This window comes from Erinaceus europaeus, chromosome 1, assembly GCF_950295315.1.
Source record: "Erinaceus europaeus chromosome 1, mEriEur2.1, whole genome shotgun sequence".
In the NCBI taxonomy this organism is placed as follows: domain Eukaryota; kingdom Metazoa; phylum Chordata; class Mammalia; order Eulipotyphla; family Erinaceidae; genus Erinaceus; species Erinaceus europaeus.
Window position 1 is genome coordinate 188,876,517 of NC_080162.1, and position 16,205 is coordinate 188,892,721.

General features: G+C 41.0%; 1 protein-coding gene across 1 annotated transcript in view; it reads left to right on the plus strand.

Annotated features, from left to right (window-relative positions):
• The first annotated feature begins 2,785 nt into the window (after positions 1-2,785).
• The window catches only part of LOC103117318 (cytochrome P450 7B1), a 218,352-nt gene continuing 204,932 nt past the window's right edge, over positions 2,786-16,205 (plus strand). The window contains exon 1 of the mRNA XM_060200866.1: positions 2,786-3,086. Coding sequence (XP_060056849.1) covers positions 2,983-3,086 — 104 coding nt within the window. The 5' untranslated portion in view covers positions 2,786-2,982. The remainder of the gene's footprint in view (positions 3,087-16,205) is intronic.

Genomic DNA, 16,205 nt, shown 5'->3' on the forward strand with positions numbered 1-16,205 from the left:
GGTGGTGGTGGTGGTGGAGTTTGGGGGTGTGTGATGGGACATAGTCTTCTGTTGGTGGGAATGGTGTTTATGTACACTCCTATTAATTTTTAGTCATATAAATCACTATTTAATTAATATGAGAGGGGAAAATAGATTGTATATCTCAAACTTTTTAAAGCACAGTCTTTTTAATACATAGGCTGAGTCTTTGATATGTTGACATTCACAAAAGTCTAGACCAGGTAGAACAGAAGCAACCGGTGTTACAGCTATATACAAGATGTTGGGTATTATACAGTAAATCCTAAGAAAGGGACTTTTCAAAGTTAACCCAATTGCCTAATAATGTGATGATAACAGTAAGTATCCATTGTCTTTTTAAACCCTAAGATAGCAGGAACCTCACACTTCCACAATAGAGCCTATACTTCCCCCAGTCCTGGAACCTTAGGGTGGGGCGCACTTTCCTGTATGCTTCTCTCAATTCATACCAAATAATATTGCATCCACCAGCCACAACCTAATCAACACAACAAGTGCCACCTGAGCATGCTTCGCTTCAGACTGTGTCCAGAGACTTCAGGTGTGGGATGTCAACCCTTCAGCTTCATTACTCGGGTGGGACCTTTCCTTTCATAGTATTCTCTAATTCCATCCCAGGAGGTTCAAAGTCCCAAAACCTAGATATAGACTAGGTCCCCTGAGATAGAGCATATGTTCACAGGTATCCACAAACTACTCAAAATATATGCCTGAAAGCAAAAGTACACAACAGTCTGCAGTGAGTATCCCCCAACACTTCATCTGCACTATTCCAGCCTTTAGGTCCATAATTGTTCAACAATTTGTTTGGCTTTGTATGTTAACTTTCTTTTCAGCCACCAGGTTCCAGATGCCAGCATAATGCCGACCAGACTTCACTGGAAAGAGGACCCCACGTAAGTGTCCTGGAGCTCAGCTTCCCCAGAGCCCCACCCTACTAGGGAAAGAGAGAGACAGACTGGGAGTATGGACCAACCAGTCAACGCCCATGTTCAGCCGGGAAGCAATTACAGAAGCCTGACCTTCCACCTTCTTCATCCCACAATTACCTTGGGTCCATACTCCCAGAGGGATAAAGAATGGGAAAGTTATCAGGGGAGGGGATGGGATATGGAGATCTGGTGGTGGGAATTGTGTGGAGTTGTACCCTTCCTATCCTATGGTTTTGTTAATGTCTCCCTTAAAAAAAAAAAAGAGAAAGGAAGTCCTGATATATAAGTGCAGGTGTCACAAAGCACAAGGACTGGCTTAAGGATCCTGGTTCAAGCCCTCCCCCCTGCCTGCTCCCCACCTTCAGGGGAGTTGCTTCACAAGGGGTGAAGCAGATCTGTAGGTGTCTTTCTTTCTCTCCCCCTCTGTCTCTCTTCTCTCCATTTCTCTCTGTCCTATCCAACAACGACGACAATAAGAATAACTACAACAATAAAACAAGGGCAACAAAAGGGAATGAATATTAAAAAAGATTTAAAAAAGTTTTAAAAAAAGACAGCGAATATTTTAGAAGAATGGAGAAGGGAGATATAAAATTACAAAATATAAAGATTACAAAATAAGAGATATAAATATTACAAAATAAGCATCAGGGATAATTTCTACAAAGAAGTGGAATTTGAGTTAAATATTCAGAATTAAGCAGTATGTTAATATTTACTTGGAGAGGAAAAATTCAGGAAGATCTAATATAAAAATAAAGTTGTGAAAGGATTGATTGTGAGAGAGAAAGTAGTTTAGGTTTCAGTGTATATCGAAATGTATATAGGTGTAGTTGGAGATAAATTGTGGAGGGCTTCTCACAATAGTTTGAAGATTTATGACTATTGCAAAGGCAACAATTAAGAGTTCTGAATAGCATACAAGTAGAAGGGGTCTTAGGGCAATGAGGTAGGATGTATTGTCAAGGTACAGAGTGGGAGATAAAAAACTGATGTATTAGGCAACATAAAAGTGAAGATTACTATTACATAATAGGAAAGAACACAGAGTTTGATGGGTTAGACTGGTGGTAATTTACCAGGTAAGGAACCAAGTTAAGTTACTTAATATGAGTTTCATTATTTGTTCTCCAAAATAATGCTAAAAGTGAATGGTTACTACTCAGGAAAAGAAACTCTGAGAACAGCACTTGGGTCTTCTATCACGCTTATTTTGGATATTGTTCTATTCTGTTTTACCATTCTGCTCTCTTCCTGGATTGTGTGTCTCTGCAGCATTTCACACCTGATCTCTTCATCTCCAGCATCTAGTAGAGCTGAATTCACTGGATCTCAACTAAACACATGTGCAAATAGGACTTGCGGTGGAATCCCTTCTGGGACAGGTTGGGGACAATGTAAATCTGCAGATACTTGTTGCCTGTTAGGTTCTGTAGGTCTTAAGTGTGGGGTTAGCAATGGATACCGTCTGAACCCTGGGGGGGGGGTGGCGTGGGGCAGAAGTCAAGTGGGGCCCCTTCTCTTTAGGGGCGCAGACTAAGGGGATGTGCAACCCCACATTAATTTCCAACTCAGAACTTGAGCTTTGCCTCCTTCCGACCTTCCCGAGGCTAGAGGTTAGCTCAGGGGAAATCCTAACCCCATCCCACCCCCCACCCCTTCTCCGTCCCCTCCCCCGCCCTCCTCCAGGCTCCCTTCCAGCTCCCAGGAGCCGGCGGCGACCCAGCAGGAGGCGGTCGCGTAGCCGGGGGTGGGCGGTCCTCGTGGGTGGGGGGGTTGCCCGCGGGGGGGGGGGTGGGGAGGGGCTGGCGATGTACAAAAACTTTTAAAAGTTGTTTTCGGGATACGGGAGGGGACATCCTACGCCTCTCCGCGGGCAGGTCCACTTCTCCCGCCCAGACAGAGGGAGCGCAGCCGCGGAAGCTCTTTGCCGGCTGTGCGCAGCCCTCCGGAGCCTCCCAGACTCGCGGCTGCCCCTGCGGCCGCGTGCGCGTCCCGGGCGGCCAGAGACGACGTGACGGCCGGCATGGGCCGCTCCCCGCTGGACTGGCTGCTCCTCGGCCCCCCGGGCCTGGCCGTGGCGGCGGCGCTGCTGCTCCTGGTCCTGTGCCTGCGCGCCCGGCGCACCAGGTAAGCGCCGCCGCGGCCCCCTCCACGTTCGCGCTGCGCACGCGCGCCCCGGCCTTGGTGCGACCCCTCGGAGATGGGAGTCACTGCCATGATTTCAAGGGCGGCTGGTCAGAAGCTGCTGCGGGGGCTTCCTCTTCTGAGGTTTTTGTGTAATAACAAAGGCTTCTCTGTCTCTTTGCCAGACCCACATACTCTTTTGCTTAAATTGATGCCATTTGCTGCTCTGATACAGGCTCTGGTAAGCCCCAGTTCTGTTGTATACTCCCGTTAGAACCATCACTAGATGTCTAGAGCTCACACATTTTCGTGCCTCCTTACAGTGCATCGGGGCTTTCTGGCTTCTTCAAAAGGGAAACTTTTTTTTTTCTCTTTTTAATTTCACTCGGTTAAAAAAAAATTCAAGAAGATGCCAATGTGTTATGAATAATAACTCTATGCTTCAGCCGGTTTTTGGGAAAAAAAGTGAAGTAGCAGTATCTCATAGGATTTTTTAATTTAATTTTGGTGAGTTTATATACTTATAGACTGCATTTTTTTCTTTTACTTAGTAATTTTTATTAGGCAAAATAAAAATAAGCTGATTGGACAGGTGGAAATAATGTAGCTGTTCAAAAGAGCATTTGTTTTGAAACGCACTTTTTCTTTCTTTTTAAAATTATCTTTATTTATTAGACAGCCAGAAATTGAGAGTAGAGGGAGAGTTGGAGAGGGAGAGAGACAGAGAGACACCTGCAGCCCTGCTTCACCACTTGCAAAGGCTTCCCCGGCAGGTCCTTGCGCATTGTAACATGCGCACTTAACAAGGTGCGCCCCCCCCCCTCCATTTCTTACTGGGAAAATGAAGCCCAGTGTGGACCACATGCTTAGTGACACAGAGAGCCAACCACTGTCACCCGAACTTTTCTTTTTCCTTCCTTCCTTCCTTTCTTTCTTTCTTTCTTTCTTTCTCTCTCTCTCTCTTTCTCTCTCTCTTTCTCCCTTCCTTCCTTCCTTCCTTTCTTTTTTAATAGAAGAGAAGCCCTGCTTATTGTAGTCGGGAGTAGAGACAGAAGCAATGCTCCTATCTCCCAGTTTCATTGTTTCAAAGAATGTTAATAGTAATAAGGATACAAGTACAAAAATTCTAGCTTACTTCTTTCTTGAAAAATAAGAGTTGGGTGTACGGAGAAACAAAATGGGGGACTAAAGAATTTTGGTCTATACTCCCAACTGGAGAGAAATAATAGGGGAAGAATACCAGAGAGTTCTCAACTCCCAGCTCCATCAGGACCCAGACAGATAGTTATGGAAATAATAGTTAACCTATGTCTGCAACCTGGGGCAACTACTGTAGCTTCCAGTGAAGGGAATGGGGACACAGAACTCTGGTGGTGAGGATATGTCGGGGTCTCTGGCGGGGTGATCTCCAGGGAAAGGTAACGGACTGGTTCTTTCTCTTTCTCGCTCCACAAGGGACGACAGGAAGTAAAGACACTGGGGAGACTGCCTCGTGCTCAGATCTCGTTTATTAGCAGGTGGACATGAGTTAAATAGAAAACCAAACAAAGGGAATTACTGAAATATGTCAGAAATTACAGGTTTCGTAAAGGTCAGCTTGCTCTTATGGTAGGGGGCTGGTATGACAGGAATTGATGAGATACAAGACAGTTATTCTCCATGACTCAAGCAACTTTATTATTCAAAGGTATTTGAGAGAAGCATAGGGGTTAAACCAGTAGGGTGAGACAGAGAGAAGATGGATATCAAAAGGCCATATAGTTTGGAATTTCTCTTGTCTGGGTTCTGAGGTGTATGATGGAGCGTGTGATAAGGTGTGTTCTCCTCTGTGATCAGAAGGTAAGGTGACTTTGAGTAAGTGAATGAATCTTAAAGTAGGCGGCTATGTGGCCTGCAGTTAATGGGGAGAAGTATTGGGGTTTCTGTGGGCCTGAGAGTCAAGAAGGAAAGAACTAAGTCTGAGTTCCTTCCCTTTGCTCACCTCAGTTGAGAGAGACTCACAAGGGGGTATCTTCTCAGACCTCCATCCAAGAATGGGAGAGTTCTCCCTAAGCTCTATCAAGCTTACACATAGTCCCAACAAGGATAGTGCAAAATTATACCCTTATTATCTTACAATTTTGTAAATCAATATAAAATCACTAAACAAAATAGGGGCCTAATGTTTCCCAGGTCTTCTATTTTCTTAGACGATGCTGTGTTTCTGAGCATTTCCTTCTAAAATAAAACTTGTAACAGGTTTTAAACTTGGCTGTTTGGACTTTCTGCTCCTGGTCCTTTCTTTGAACATTGGACTTTGCATTAACAACTGTTCCATGGTAAACCAATTTGTAATAGTGATTATTTTTTGGTTAGTGCAGTTGATCAACTTCAGCTCACTATGTCCCTCTAGTACCTTCCCAGATACTTTTGGAACATTTGGGGCTAGGATTTTACTATTTCATCATTTCTGTAACCCAGACCCAGACTTTTAGCAGTGGTTACCTGTAGGTGACTTTTGTCTGTTTGTGCAATGATACATCTAAAGTAAACATACTTTTTCTTATTTAATTATTTGCTTTTCTTATTTTTTTTAATTTTATTTTTCCTATATTTGATAGGACAGAGAGAAATAGAGAAGGGGGGATGGAGAAAAAGAGGGAGAGAGACACCTATGGCACTACTTCCCTGCTCTGAAAACTTTTCTCCTACAGATGGAGACCTGGGACTTGCATCTGGGGCCCTCGCAGATAGTAATGTGTGTGCTGAACCTGGTGCACCACAGCCCAGGCCCACACCCAGGATTTCTTCTTAAATGTTTCAAATTTTTATTTCCTTTGGAAGAACCAGAATTCTGGGTCAGTGGTAGTAGCATGGTTCTGAGACTCAGCTAATTTCCAACAATTTATTAATAGTATATTTTTTTTGTTTGGTGAATGTTTTTTTTTTTTTTGATGGTTTTTCAAAATCATTGATTGCTGACAATATACATGTAAATGCATACATATTTTCCAAAATTTTTATAGACGACAACATATATAGAGTTTGTATATTAGGGCCAACACGAAGTGAATGTCTGCACTCCTCTTTTTGTCTCCCCATTTCCTACAAAAGTAATTTTAAAAAAAAGTTCCTGGGAGTTGGGCGTAAGTGCAGAGTGGGTTAAGTGCACGTGGTGCAAAGCGCAAGGACCCACATAAGGAACCCAGTTCGAGTCCCCCGCTCCCCACCTGCAGGGGAGTCGCTTCACAGGCAGTGAAGCAGGTCTGCAGGTGTCTGTCTTTCTCTCCCCCTCTTTGTTTTCCCCTCCTTTCTCCATTTCTCTCTGTTCTATCTAACAACGACAATATCAATAACGACAGTAAGTACAATATAAAAAAGGGCAACAAAAAGGGAAAATAAATAAATATAAAAAATATTTAAAAAAAGAAAAAAGTTCCTGCAAAACGATATAAAGTGGTTAAATTGTTTCAACTAAATGAAATGGAAAGTGGTGCTCAGGACTGTTTAAAGGGAGGCACTTAAGACAGAATTAGAAGCATCATCCATGAAGAGTGAAAGTGTTAACACAAAATTTGGTGGGGAGGCGGCAATAGCAAGACTGGGTTAATCATGCACTTCTGGGTATTAGAAGTTGGGAGTGGATCTTGCCTCTGTAATATCAGGGTGTGGACAGGGCTACATTTCTCCGGGTGAATCTAGAGAAAACTTTTCCTGGCCCCTTCCAGCTTCAGGAGGCCACAGATGTTGACATATCTTTTTCATGTTCCATCATGTATCCATTCTTTCTTAGAAGGATTCTTGATTACATTGAAACTACTGGGCTAATCCAGGACACTCGCACCTCAAGATCTTTAATTTAGTCACATTTGCAGAAACTTTTTAAATATAAGCCAGCTACTTACAGGTTTTGGGAATTAGGATATGGAAATCTTTGAGATATATTATTCAACTTACTTCAGTCCTCTCTCTGGCCCAATTACAATCACATCTATTTTGCTAGTAAAATGAACATAAATTTAGATAGATACAATTATCTACTACTTATCTATACATCATACTTATCCATCTATATCCTCTACTGTATATTGCCATAGGGATGCAAACTACAACACCACAAAATATGCTCCTATGTCATATTAATTATTAGAGATGGTAATTTGGTAGTATTTTAATTTTTTATAATTTTAATGATAGAAATACAGAGAGAGAGTAGAGCAATAGAGAATCCAGAGGGGCCAGGCACACCTAGTTAAGTGCACATATTACAGAGCACAAAGACACAGGTTCAAGCCCCTGGTCCCCATCTGCAAGGGGTGGATGAAGTGGAGAAGCAGGAATGCAGGTGTCTCCCTATCTTCCCCGTCAATTTCTCTCTGTCTCTACGAGAGAGAGAGGGAGAAGGAGAGGGAGAGAGAAAGGAAGGGGGAAGGGAAAGGAGAGGGACAGGGAAAGGGATAAGGGAGAGGGAGGGGGGAGAAAGAGAGAGAGAGAGAGAGAGAAGTACCTATTCAGGTGTTGCTTGTCATGTGTTGGGATTGAAACCTGTGACCTCTAGGGACCTCACGCATGGAAGTCTGGTACACAAACCATTGTGCTATCTCCCTGGCCTGATAATCTGGTAATCATTAAAGAATCAAGTAAGTAGAAGTTACCGTTTTATAAGAAACATTTCTTTTTTAAAAAAAAAATTTTATTTATTTATTCCCTTTTGTTGCCCTTGTTGTTTTATTGTTGTAGTTATTATTGTGGTTGTCGTCATTGCTGGATAGGATAGAGAGAAATGGAGAGAGGAGGGGAGGAGAGAAAGATAGACACCTGCAGATCTGCTTCACCACCTGTGAAGCGACTCCCCTGCAGGTGAGGAGCCGGGGTTCGAACCCGGATCCTTATGCCGGTCTTTGTGCTTTGTGCCACCTGCGCTTAACCCGCTGCGCTACAGCCCAACTCCCTGTAAGAAACATTTCACTCAGCAGGAAAAACATCCATTTTGTTAATGTGTCTCAGAGAATAATGAAATCTCTAGAAACTCAGAATCTACAGGGAAGGTTGTAACTTAAATCTGCAGGACAATCATATCCTTGTTTATAGAACCTTTCATGGTAAACTCTTAACTCCCCTTCCTTTTGTCCCCAGTATCTTTTTTTTTTCCTTAGCTGAAGGTGTTAAATGGCTTGGCTTGGGCCATTTTGCTTAGTTAATCAGTTTTACTTGGTTTATTCAATGTATACAGAAGGAGCACATGTCTTTAAATTCATGCTTTCTTTAACTTCCTATTAATTTGTCTCTCATTGCAGGTATTGTCATCCAACAACCTGAAAGACAGAAGGATTTTTTAATTATTATTATTATTATTTATCCTTCACTAGCTTCCTTTGTCCTCATGAGCCCTTACCAGGGAGTTACTAGCACCCAAGTTTCTGTGAACAGGTGTTCAAGTCAAACTAGGGATTTTCTATCATCTTTCTTGAAATTCTCCAAGCTTCTGACCATTGTCCAATTCCAAAGTCACTTTAAAATTTTGTGGTCTGGGAGGTGGTACAGTGGATAAAGCACTGCACTTTCAAGCATGAGGTCCCAAGTTCAGCCCCCATAGCACATGTACCAGAGTGATGTCTGGATCTCTCTCATAGCACATGTACCAGGGTGATGTCTGCATCTCTCTCTCTCTCTCTCTTATAAATAAATGAAATCCTTTTAAAAATACTTTTTAAAAAAAGGCTTTCAGGACTTTTTTTTTTTTTTTTTATAGCAGTATACCTCTTCCAGGTAGCAAAATCTGTTGGCTTTCTAATGTAACAAGTTGCCACAAATTTTGTGGTGTAAACCAAACACTGACTTATTCTATTACAGTTCTGGAGGTGAGAGTCTTATTAGGCAAATGATAGGGTGTTGTACCATCTGATAAGATATTGATAAGTATGGCATAAGAAAGAGAGACTTAGAGGCAAATAGTGATAGAAAGTTTATACTCTTTTAGGGGAGAAGAAAGCCAGAGGCAAGAAAAAAAGTCTTGGTCCTGAGGTCAGGGTACACTGGGCTTTGATGGGTGTATATGGGGTAAGGGGACAAAGGAAGGTAGTGGATGCAGGTGTCTGTCCACTGATAACAAGGCCTTGGGTCTGACTCTCAGTGCATCCTTGGGGTGGCTGCCACATTTGTCATGTCCACTGCTTACAGGGTACAGGGGTTTCTTCATGAGGGCAGCCTTGAAATATTTGCTGAATGTGATGTCTACTGTTTGTCTTTTCACTTGAGGAGAGAAGTCCATTTTCTTGACAGGACTATGAGTGACAGACATGCTCACTGTTAGTTTAACAAACTCCATATTGGCTCAGCAACTGTATTATCAACGTATTATTACCTCAGCAACGCTGAGAGCCTCTGGACACGCTAGTGGAACACTGGATTCTGAAAGCACATCGGAATCAGCTCTAGAAAAATTACATTTTTTTCTTTTAACTTTTTTTTAATATTTTATTTATTTATTCCCTTTTGTTGCCCTTGTTGTTTTATTGTTGTAGTTATTATTGTTATTGTCGTCGTTGTTGGATAGGACAGAGAGAAATGGAGAGAGGAGGGGAAGACAGAGAGGGGGAGAGAAAGATAGACACCTGCAGACCTGCTTCACCGCCTGTGAAGCGACGCCCCTGCAGGTAGGGAGCCGGGGTTCGAACCGGGATCCTTATGCCGGTCCTTGTGCTTTGCACCACCTGCGTTTAATCCGCTGCGCTACAGCCCGACTCCCACAAATTACATTTTTAACTAGAAAAAAGCCACAGACCTTGAGCTCAGCTGAGGATGCTTCATCCTCAGATTTATTTCCCAGATTTCCCTGAGAGGTGCTCCTTCCTCAGTAGGAGATTCAGAGCATCTCAAATTCTGTGACCATTATCTCTGATACTCAGGCCTGTCTGATTATCCTGACTGAGTAATCTACCTTAAGTGGAAAATGGAAGTAATGGGTACCACGCAAAATTGATGTGAGAAGCAAAGTGTACAAGACATGTGATTGTAGTTTGTAAAGTATGGAGTCACAAGACAGTTGGTGTGCACCATAAGGTTTCCTTGGCATGCCCTGAGACCCTTTTCTGCTAGTTGTTATTTAGGTGCAGAAAAAGTGATATGAGTTTTCTTTTCTCTTTTGTCCCTCTTCTCCAACACATGTATTCCTGTAGCTTTAAGCTGCTACAATATGTAAGAAATAAGATTGAAATGATGGTAAGACAAAATTAAAGTAAAAAAAAAAAAACAGTGCTTTTTTTTTTTTTTGGTCTTTGTAAGTTGTTGAGGTTATTTAGATAATGAATTGTTTTGAAATGTTGATTTGTTGACATCATTGGCTCTCAGAGGCCAATTATTTCTCCTTCCTAACTACTTAATTATTCCTGAACAAGACCACCAGGGCACTGGGTCCTTCACATTGTTGACACTGATTACAGAAAGAGAAGAACTAGGTTGCCAACATTAGTGGATGCTTTTCTTGTTCCTTCCCTTTTCTTGTAGCAATATATAGGAAAAGGATGTGGGTAACGGAAAGCAGTGCCATTTTCTGCTGAGGAGTTTGCTGACTTTAATTGTCTGTTTTTATATAGGAGGCCACGGGGAGATATACAGGCATATTTGTGACTCTTGACTAAATGATTACAAGGTGGTACCACACTTCCCTTTCTTAAGCTGCAGCTCTTGAGTAATTCTTGTTATAACCATTTGAAACACATTTCAGGCTTGTTTCACTGTTTTGCATAATAATAATAATAATAATAATTTCCTGATAATTGGAGGTGATTATGCTTAAGGACATCAGTAAGGAAGTAAAAAGTAACTACCGGTTTCACTCATATGTAGAATATAGAGAGTGGAAAGACGGACTTGCAGAAAAAGAAAACAGAAAAGTAGCCAACTTGTCTCTAAGGCCTTGGGAAAATTATGGTTGTTATCCTGGGGTAGGATGTGTGGTGGGGAGTGGGGGTGGAGTGGGGAGAACACAGAACTTTGGTGGTGGGAGTGGTGTGGAGCTGAACCCCAATTATCTGATAATCATGTAAATCACAATTAAATATTTGTAAAACCATCCATGCATCAGTGCTTCCCCCAGATGAGGTCTTCTTAGAGAAGTGTTAGTCTCAGACATGATTCTGAAACCAGTCAACTTTTGAGAGAAACACAAGATGGACGCTGAAGCCCTATTTTATAACAGATTCTGCATATAGAAGTTTTGCATATGCTAGTTCATTTAATTTTCACTCCAGTACATAAGGAAATAATTATAAACTAGTTTTCAAAAACAGTCATAATTTAAGATTCATTTTTCTTTTTTAACACTAATTTTTTAAAAAATTTACTTTTATTATCTTTACTTATTGAATAGAGACAGCCAAAAATTGAGAGAAAGGGGGAGATAGGGAGAGTGACAGAGAGCCAACAGCAGCCCTGCTTCACCACTTGCAAAGTTTTTCCCCTGCCGGTGGGGTCGGGGGTCCTGGATCCTTGCACACTGTATAACATGTGCACTCAACCAGGTGCACCATAACCCAGCCCTAATATCAATTCATTTTCTTGGGGTTGCATAGCTACTCAGGAGTAGGACTGGGTGTCTGGCTGTGCCATTGGGAAGAGAGAAGAGACAGGAGTGGAGAGTGAATACAAAATCTTTATTCACACCGCACTTGAAAGTTGGGTGAGAGCACAGCGGTTCGGGCCACGTGGAGCTAGCAAAATGGCCGCCTCCTGCTATGCAGCAGCCCTTCTCTGTGTCAGGTCACCAGGTGAAAGGGGGCAAAGAGGGCTACCCTGGAACAGCATTGGCTTTGTAGGGTGAAAGCCAGAAGTGGATTGACTAGGAAACAAGGCACTGGAGGATAGGGTTACAGCTCTTGCAGTAATGGGAAGGGGGAGGGGGAAACAAGGCACTCTGGGAAGCTTGGCTTTCTGCTCTCATGGGAATGGGCGATGCCCTGAGGGTATCTGCACAATACCCCAACACTTGGGTACTTGTTACTTTATTTTTTAATTTCAGATTCATTATAATTGTAATAGATAAATAAAGTCTGGTCAGTCCCAAAGTTGTTGACACTCTGGTTCCCAGAATCAGGAATATGTTAGGCAACTTGACAAAGGGGGTTAAGGTTAAAAATAGAATGACTGTTAGCAAACAGTCATTGAACTGGGAATTGTTTTAAATTATTTAGATTCTTATAATTGTAAGTTAAGATATTCATTGCAGCACTGTCACAATAGACTAGAAATAATTGCAGTGCCCATTTACTGATGAATGATAAAGAAGATATGTTGTATACATGTGATGGGATACCCCTTGCTATAAAGAAAGATAAAATCTTTCCCTTTGCAACAATGTAGGTGGATATAGAAGGCTGCAGGCCGGGATGGAGAAAGACAAACACTGTATGACTTCACTCAGTAGTTTTATAGCTAAAACAATTTGATTAACTAAATGCAACAGTAATAAACGTTTGGACTCTAAGACCATTCTGTGGTTACCAGAAGGGAAGTGGAGAGGTCAGAGTATAGGGAAGGGGTAAGATGGAAATCAGAAGAAAGATGACACACATGTTGATTTTCAGTGATGCACACTGAAACTTGTGTGATGCCATGACACTTAAATAAAAACAATAACAATTAAAAAGTCAGAAGAGGGAGAAGTTAACAGAAATTTTGGCGGACTCTCAGTGACTTTGGAGATGGAACTAAAAAGCCCAAAAATGGCTTTCTCAAAAGTTGAAAGACAGGGCCAAGCAGTGGTGCACCTGGATAAGTACACACATTACAGTTCACAAGGGCCCAGGTTCAAGCCCCTGGTTCTCTGTTACAGAGGAAAGCCTTTATGAGTGGTGAAGAAGGGCTGCTGTCTCTTTCCCTTTCTATCCACCCCATACCTCTCAATTTCTCTCTGTCTCTATCCAATAACAAATAAATAAATATATTTTTTAAAAGTTGAAAGGTAAGGAAACAGATTCCCCTCATGTCTTTAGAAAGGAATCTAGCCAACGCCTTGATTAGCAAAGAGACAATCAGCTCAGACTTAAGGTCTTACAGAATTGTTAAGACAATAAATTCACGTTATATTTTAAATTTCTTTATTGGGGATTAATGGTTTACAGTCCACAGTAAATTGCAATAGTTTGTACATGCATAACATTTCCACATAGCGACACAACCTCCACTAGTAAATTCACATTATTTAAGCCACAGATTATTTTTGTATGTAACAATATATTTAACATATATGTAACAAACCTGAATCTATAACATAATTTTAATATTTTATATATTTTTCTCTTTTTTATTTCTGTTTTTTATTTTTTTATTTATAAAAGGGAAGCATTGACAAAACCATAGGATAAGTGGAATACAACTTCACACAATTCCCACCACCAGATCTCTGTATCCCATCCCCTCCCCTAATAGCTTTCCTATTCTTTATCCCTCTGGACTTATGGACCCAAGGTCATTGTGGGATGCAGAAGGTGGAAGGTCTGACTTCTGTAAATGTTTCCCTGCTGAACATGGGCATTGGCAGGTTGATCCATACTCCCATCCTGCTTCTCTCTTTCCCTAGTAGGTTGGGTCTCTGGGGAAGCGGAACTCCAGAACACATTGGTGGGGTTGTCTGTCCAGGGAAGTCTGGAAGCTACAGATTTTTTGTGTTTTGTTACAGTGGCCATTGAAAATTAACACAATAGTTCCGTCTCCCACACTCTTTGCATTAAACTGCAAGAGGAGTTAAAAAAATGGGCAAGATAGGGGAGTCGCTTCAGTCTATATTTCTCTACCCCCTCTAGCCTCCCCTCCTCTCTCCATTTCTCTCTGTCCTATCCAGCAACGATGACAACAATAATAACTACAACAATAAAACAACAAGGGCAACAAAAGGGAATAAATAAATATTTAAATAAAATAAATAAATAAATAAATAAATAAATGGGCAAGATGATCTTGGGTCCATACTCACAGAGGGTTAAAGAATAGGAAAGCTATCAGGAGAGGGGATGGGATATGGAGGTCTGGTGGTGGGAATTGTGTGAAGTTGTGCCCCTCTTATCCTATAGTTTTGTCAATGTTTCCTTTTTATAAATAAAAAAATAATGGGCAAGATAAGGCCTTTGAGAACTTTACTGGTTACTTATGTGGAGCAAGGCAGAGAATAAACATAACTAAGTACTCAGTATGCCATCATCATTATGCTACATAAGCACTCAAGAATTTTTCAGTCTAAACTTTACAGACTAGTGTGGGCTATTCAGCTATGTTTCTTTTGAATGCTTTTATTTAATGTATGTAGTGACCACATGAATCTTTAAGATCTTTTTGAAAGTAAGACTTTATAGGGCTATAGGGGTTGTTACCCAGATGTGATTTGGTCTTCATATGCCCCTTTCATAGACTTGGTGTGTATCTTCTTACTGGTGCCCACAACATGGAGAAGAAAGTTGAGGGTGACTCTGAAAATTTGAAGAGATATGTGGGAATAGGCTGTTGAACTTCACTGGTTTCCCAAAAATACAGTACAGCAAAGAGAGCCATCAGCTACAGAAGAGAGATTAACTGCTTCTTGTAGGAGAATATTTTGTGCTTTACCCAAAGTAAAATCCCATTGAAATTACTCCAGGTTACTGTTCTGTGAAAGGCAAAGGACAAAATTATAGAAAACTCCTTTGCTGAATAAGAGAAGGTGACATCTATTATATTATGCATTTTTTATAGCTGCAGTGTTCATTTTTATGGCTTTGACTTTTTTTTTTTAACACAGAAATTTGGGATGGGATCATTTTTTTTTTGTCTACAGGAAAGTAGAAACGATTAATTAAGTATTTAATTGCTTAATACAAAATTAATAGAAATTTTAATAAAAGTGAAACCATAACAAGATTTAAACCTATTGTCACTTCTCATCATAACTTTATCCTAAGTATTTGGTAATAATACTGAAACTTCAGAAGCTTTGCCTTAGTTTTTCAGCATCTAGCATAGTAGCATTGAGTAGACTCTCAGTGAATATTCATTATAAGAGAGAAAGAAAAATGAATAAATGAACATTTTTGTGCATAATTATTTCAAATATGAATATTTTAGAGTTGTTGATATTGATACTAAATTATACAAAGTACATGCAAATATGATAAATCAAATATCATTCATGTTAAGTTTTTTGCTGCTCTTATTGAAAAGGAAATATTCCACAAGCAAGTACTTACCTATTGTGAATATTTATAAAGAACATATTGGTGCAATAATTAATATTGTAAACCTAACTGAAAACATAGCAACTGAAGTGCAATTCTTAAAATCCTTGCTTTTGCAAATTCAGAGTTGACTTGTACCATTAATCAGTCTCTCTCTCTTTCTATTTGTGTGTTTTTCAGTGATTTCTATATTTGTAAAGTTGTACTTAAGATTGTGGATGGAGGGAATCTGGTGGTAGTGCAGCGGGGTAAGTGCAGGTGGCACAAAGCTCAAGGACTGGAGTAAGAATCCTGGTTTGAGCCCCTGGCTCCCCACCTGCGGGGGGGGGTTGTGGTGGGGTCACTTCACAAGCAGTGAAGCAGGTCTGCAGGTGTCTGTCTTTCTCTCCCCCTCTCTGTCTTCCCCTCTTCTCTCTATTTCTCTCTGTCCTATCCAACAACAATGACATCGATAACAACAACAATAATAACTACAACAATTAAACAAGGGCAAAAAAAGAGAATAGATAAATACATATTTAAAAAGATCTTTAAAAGATTGTGGATGGAGGGCTGGGTGGTGGCACACCTGGTTGAGTATCATGTTTCAATGCACAAGGTTCCGGGTGTGAGTCCCCAGTCCTGATATGTAGGGGCAACAAGAGTGAAGTAGGGCTTCAGTTGCCTCGCTTCTTCTCTATTTCCACTCCCCTCTCAATTTCTGACTGTCTCTAGCCAATAAATAAATACAGAGACTAATAATTAAAAAAAAGATTTGTGGGTTGGATAGTATAACGGGTAGTATGCCAAACAAGTGGGAGCCCTGGTGCCACATGGGAGCTGCTATGTCACTGCAGGAAATCCTGCTGGTGCTGTGCTATCTATTGTATCTGTTTGAATTGCAAAGTATCCCACAGTTGATGCGCGCACAAGGCCCCAGCTCTGGATGTGTGTGGGGTAA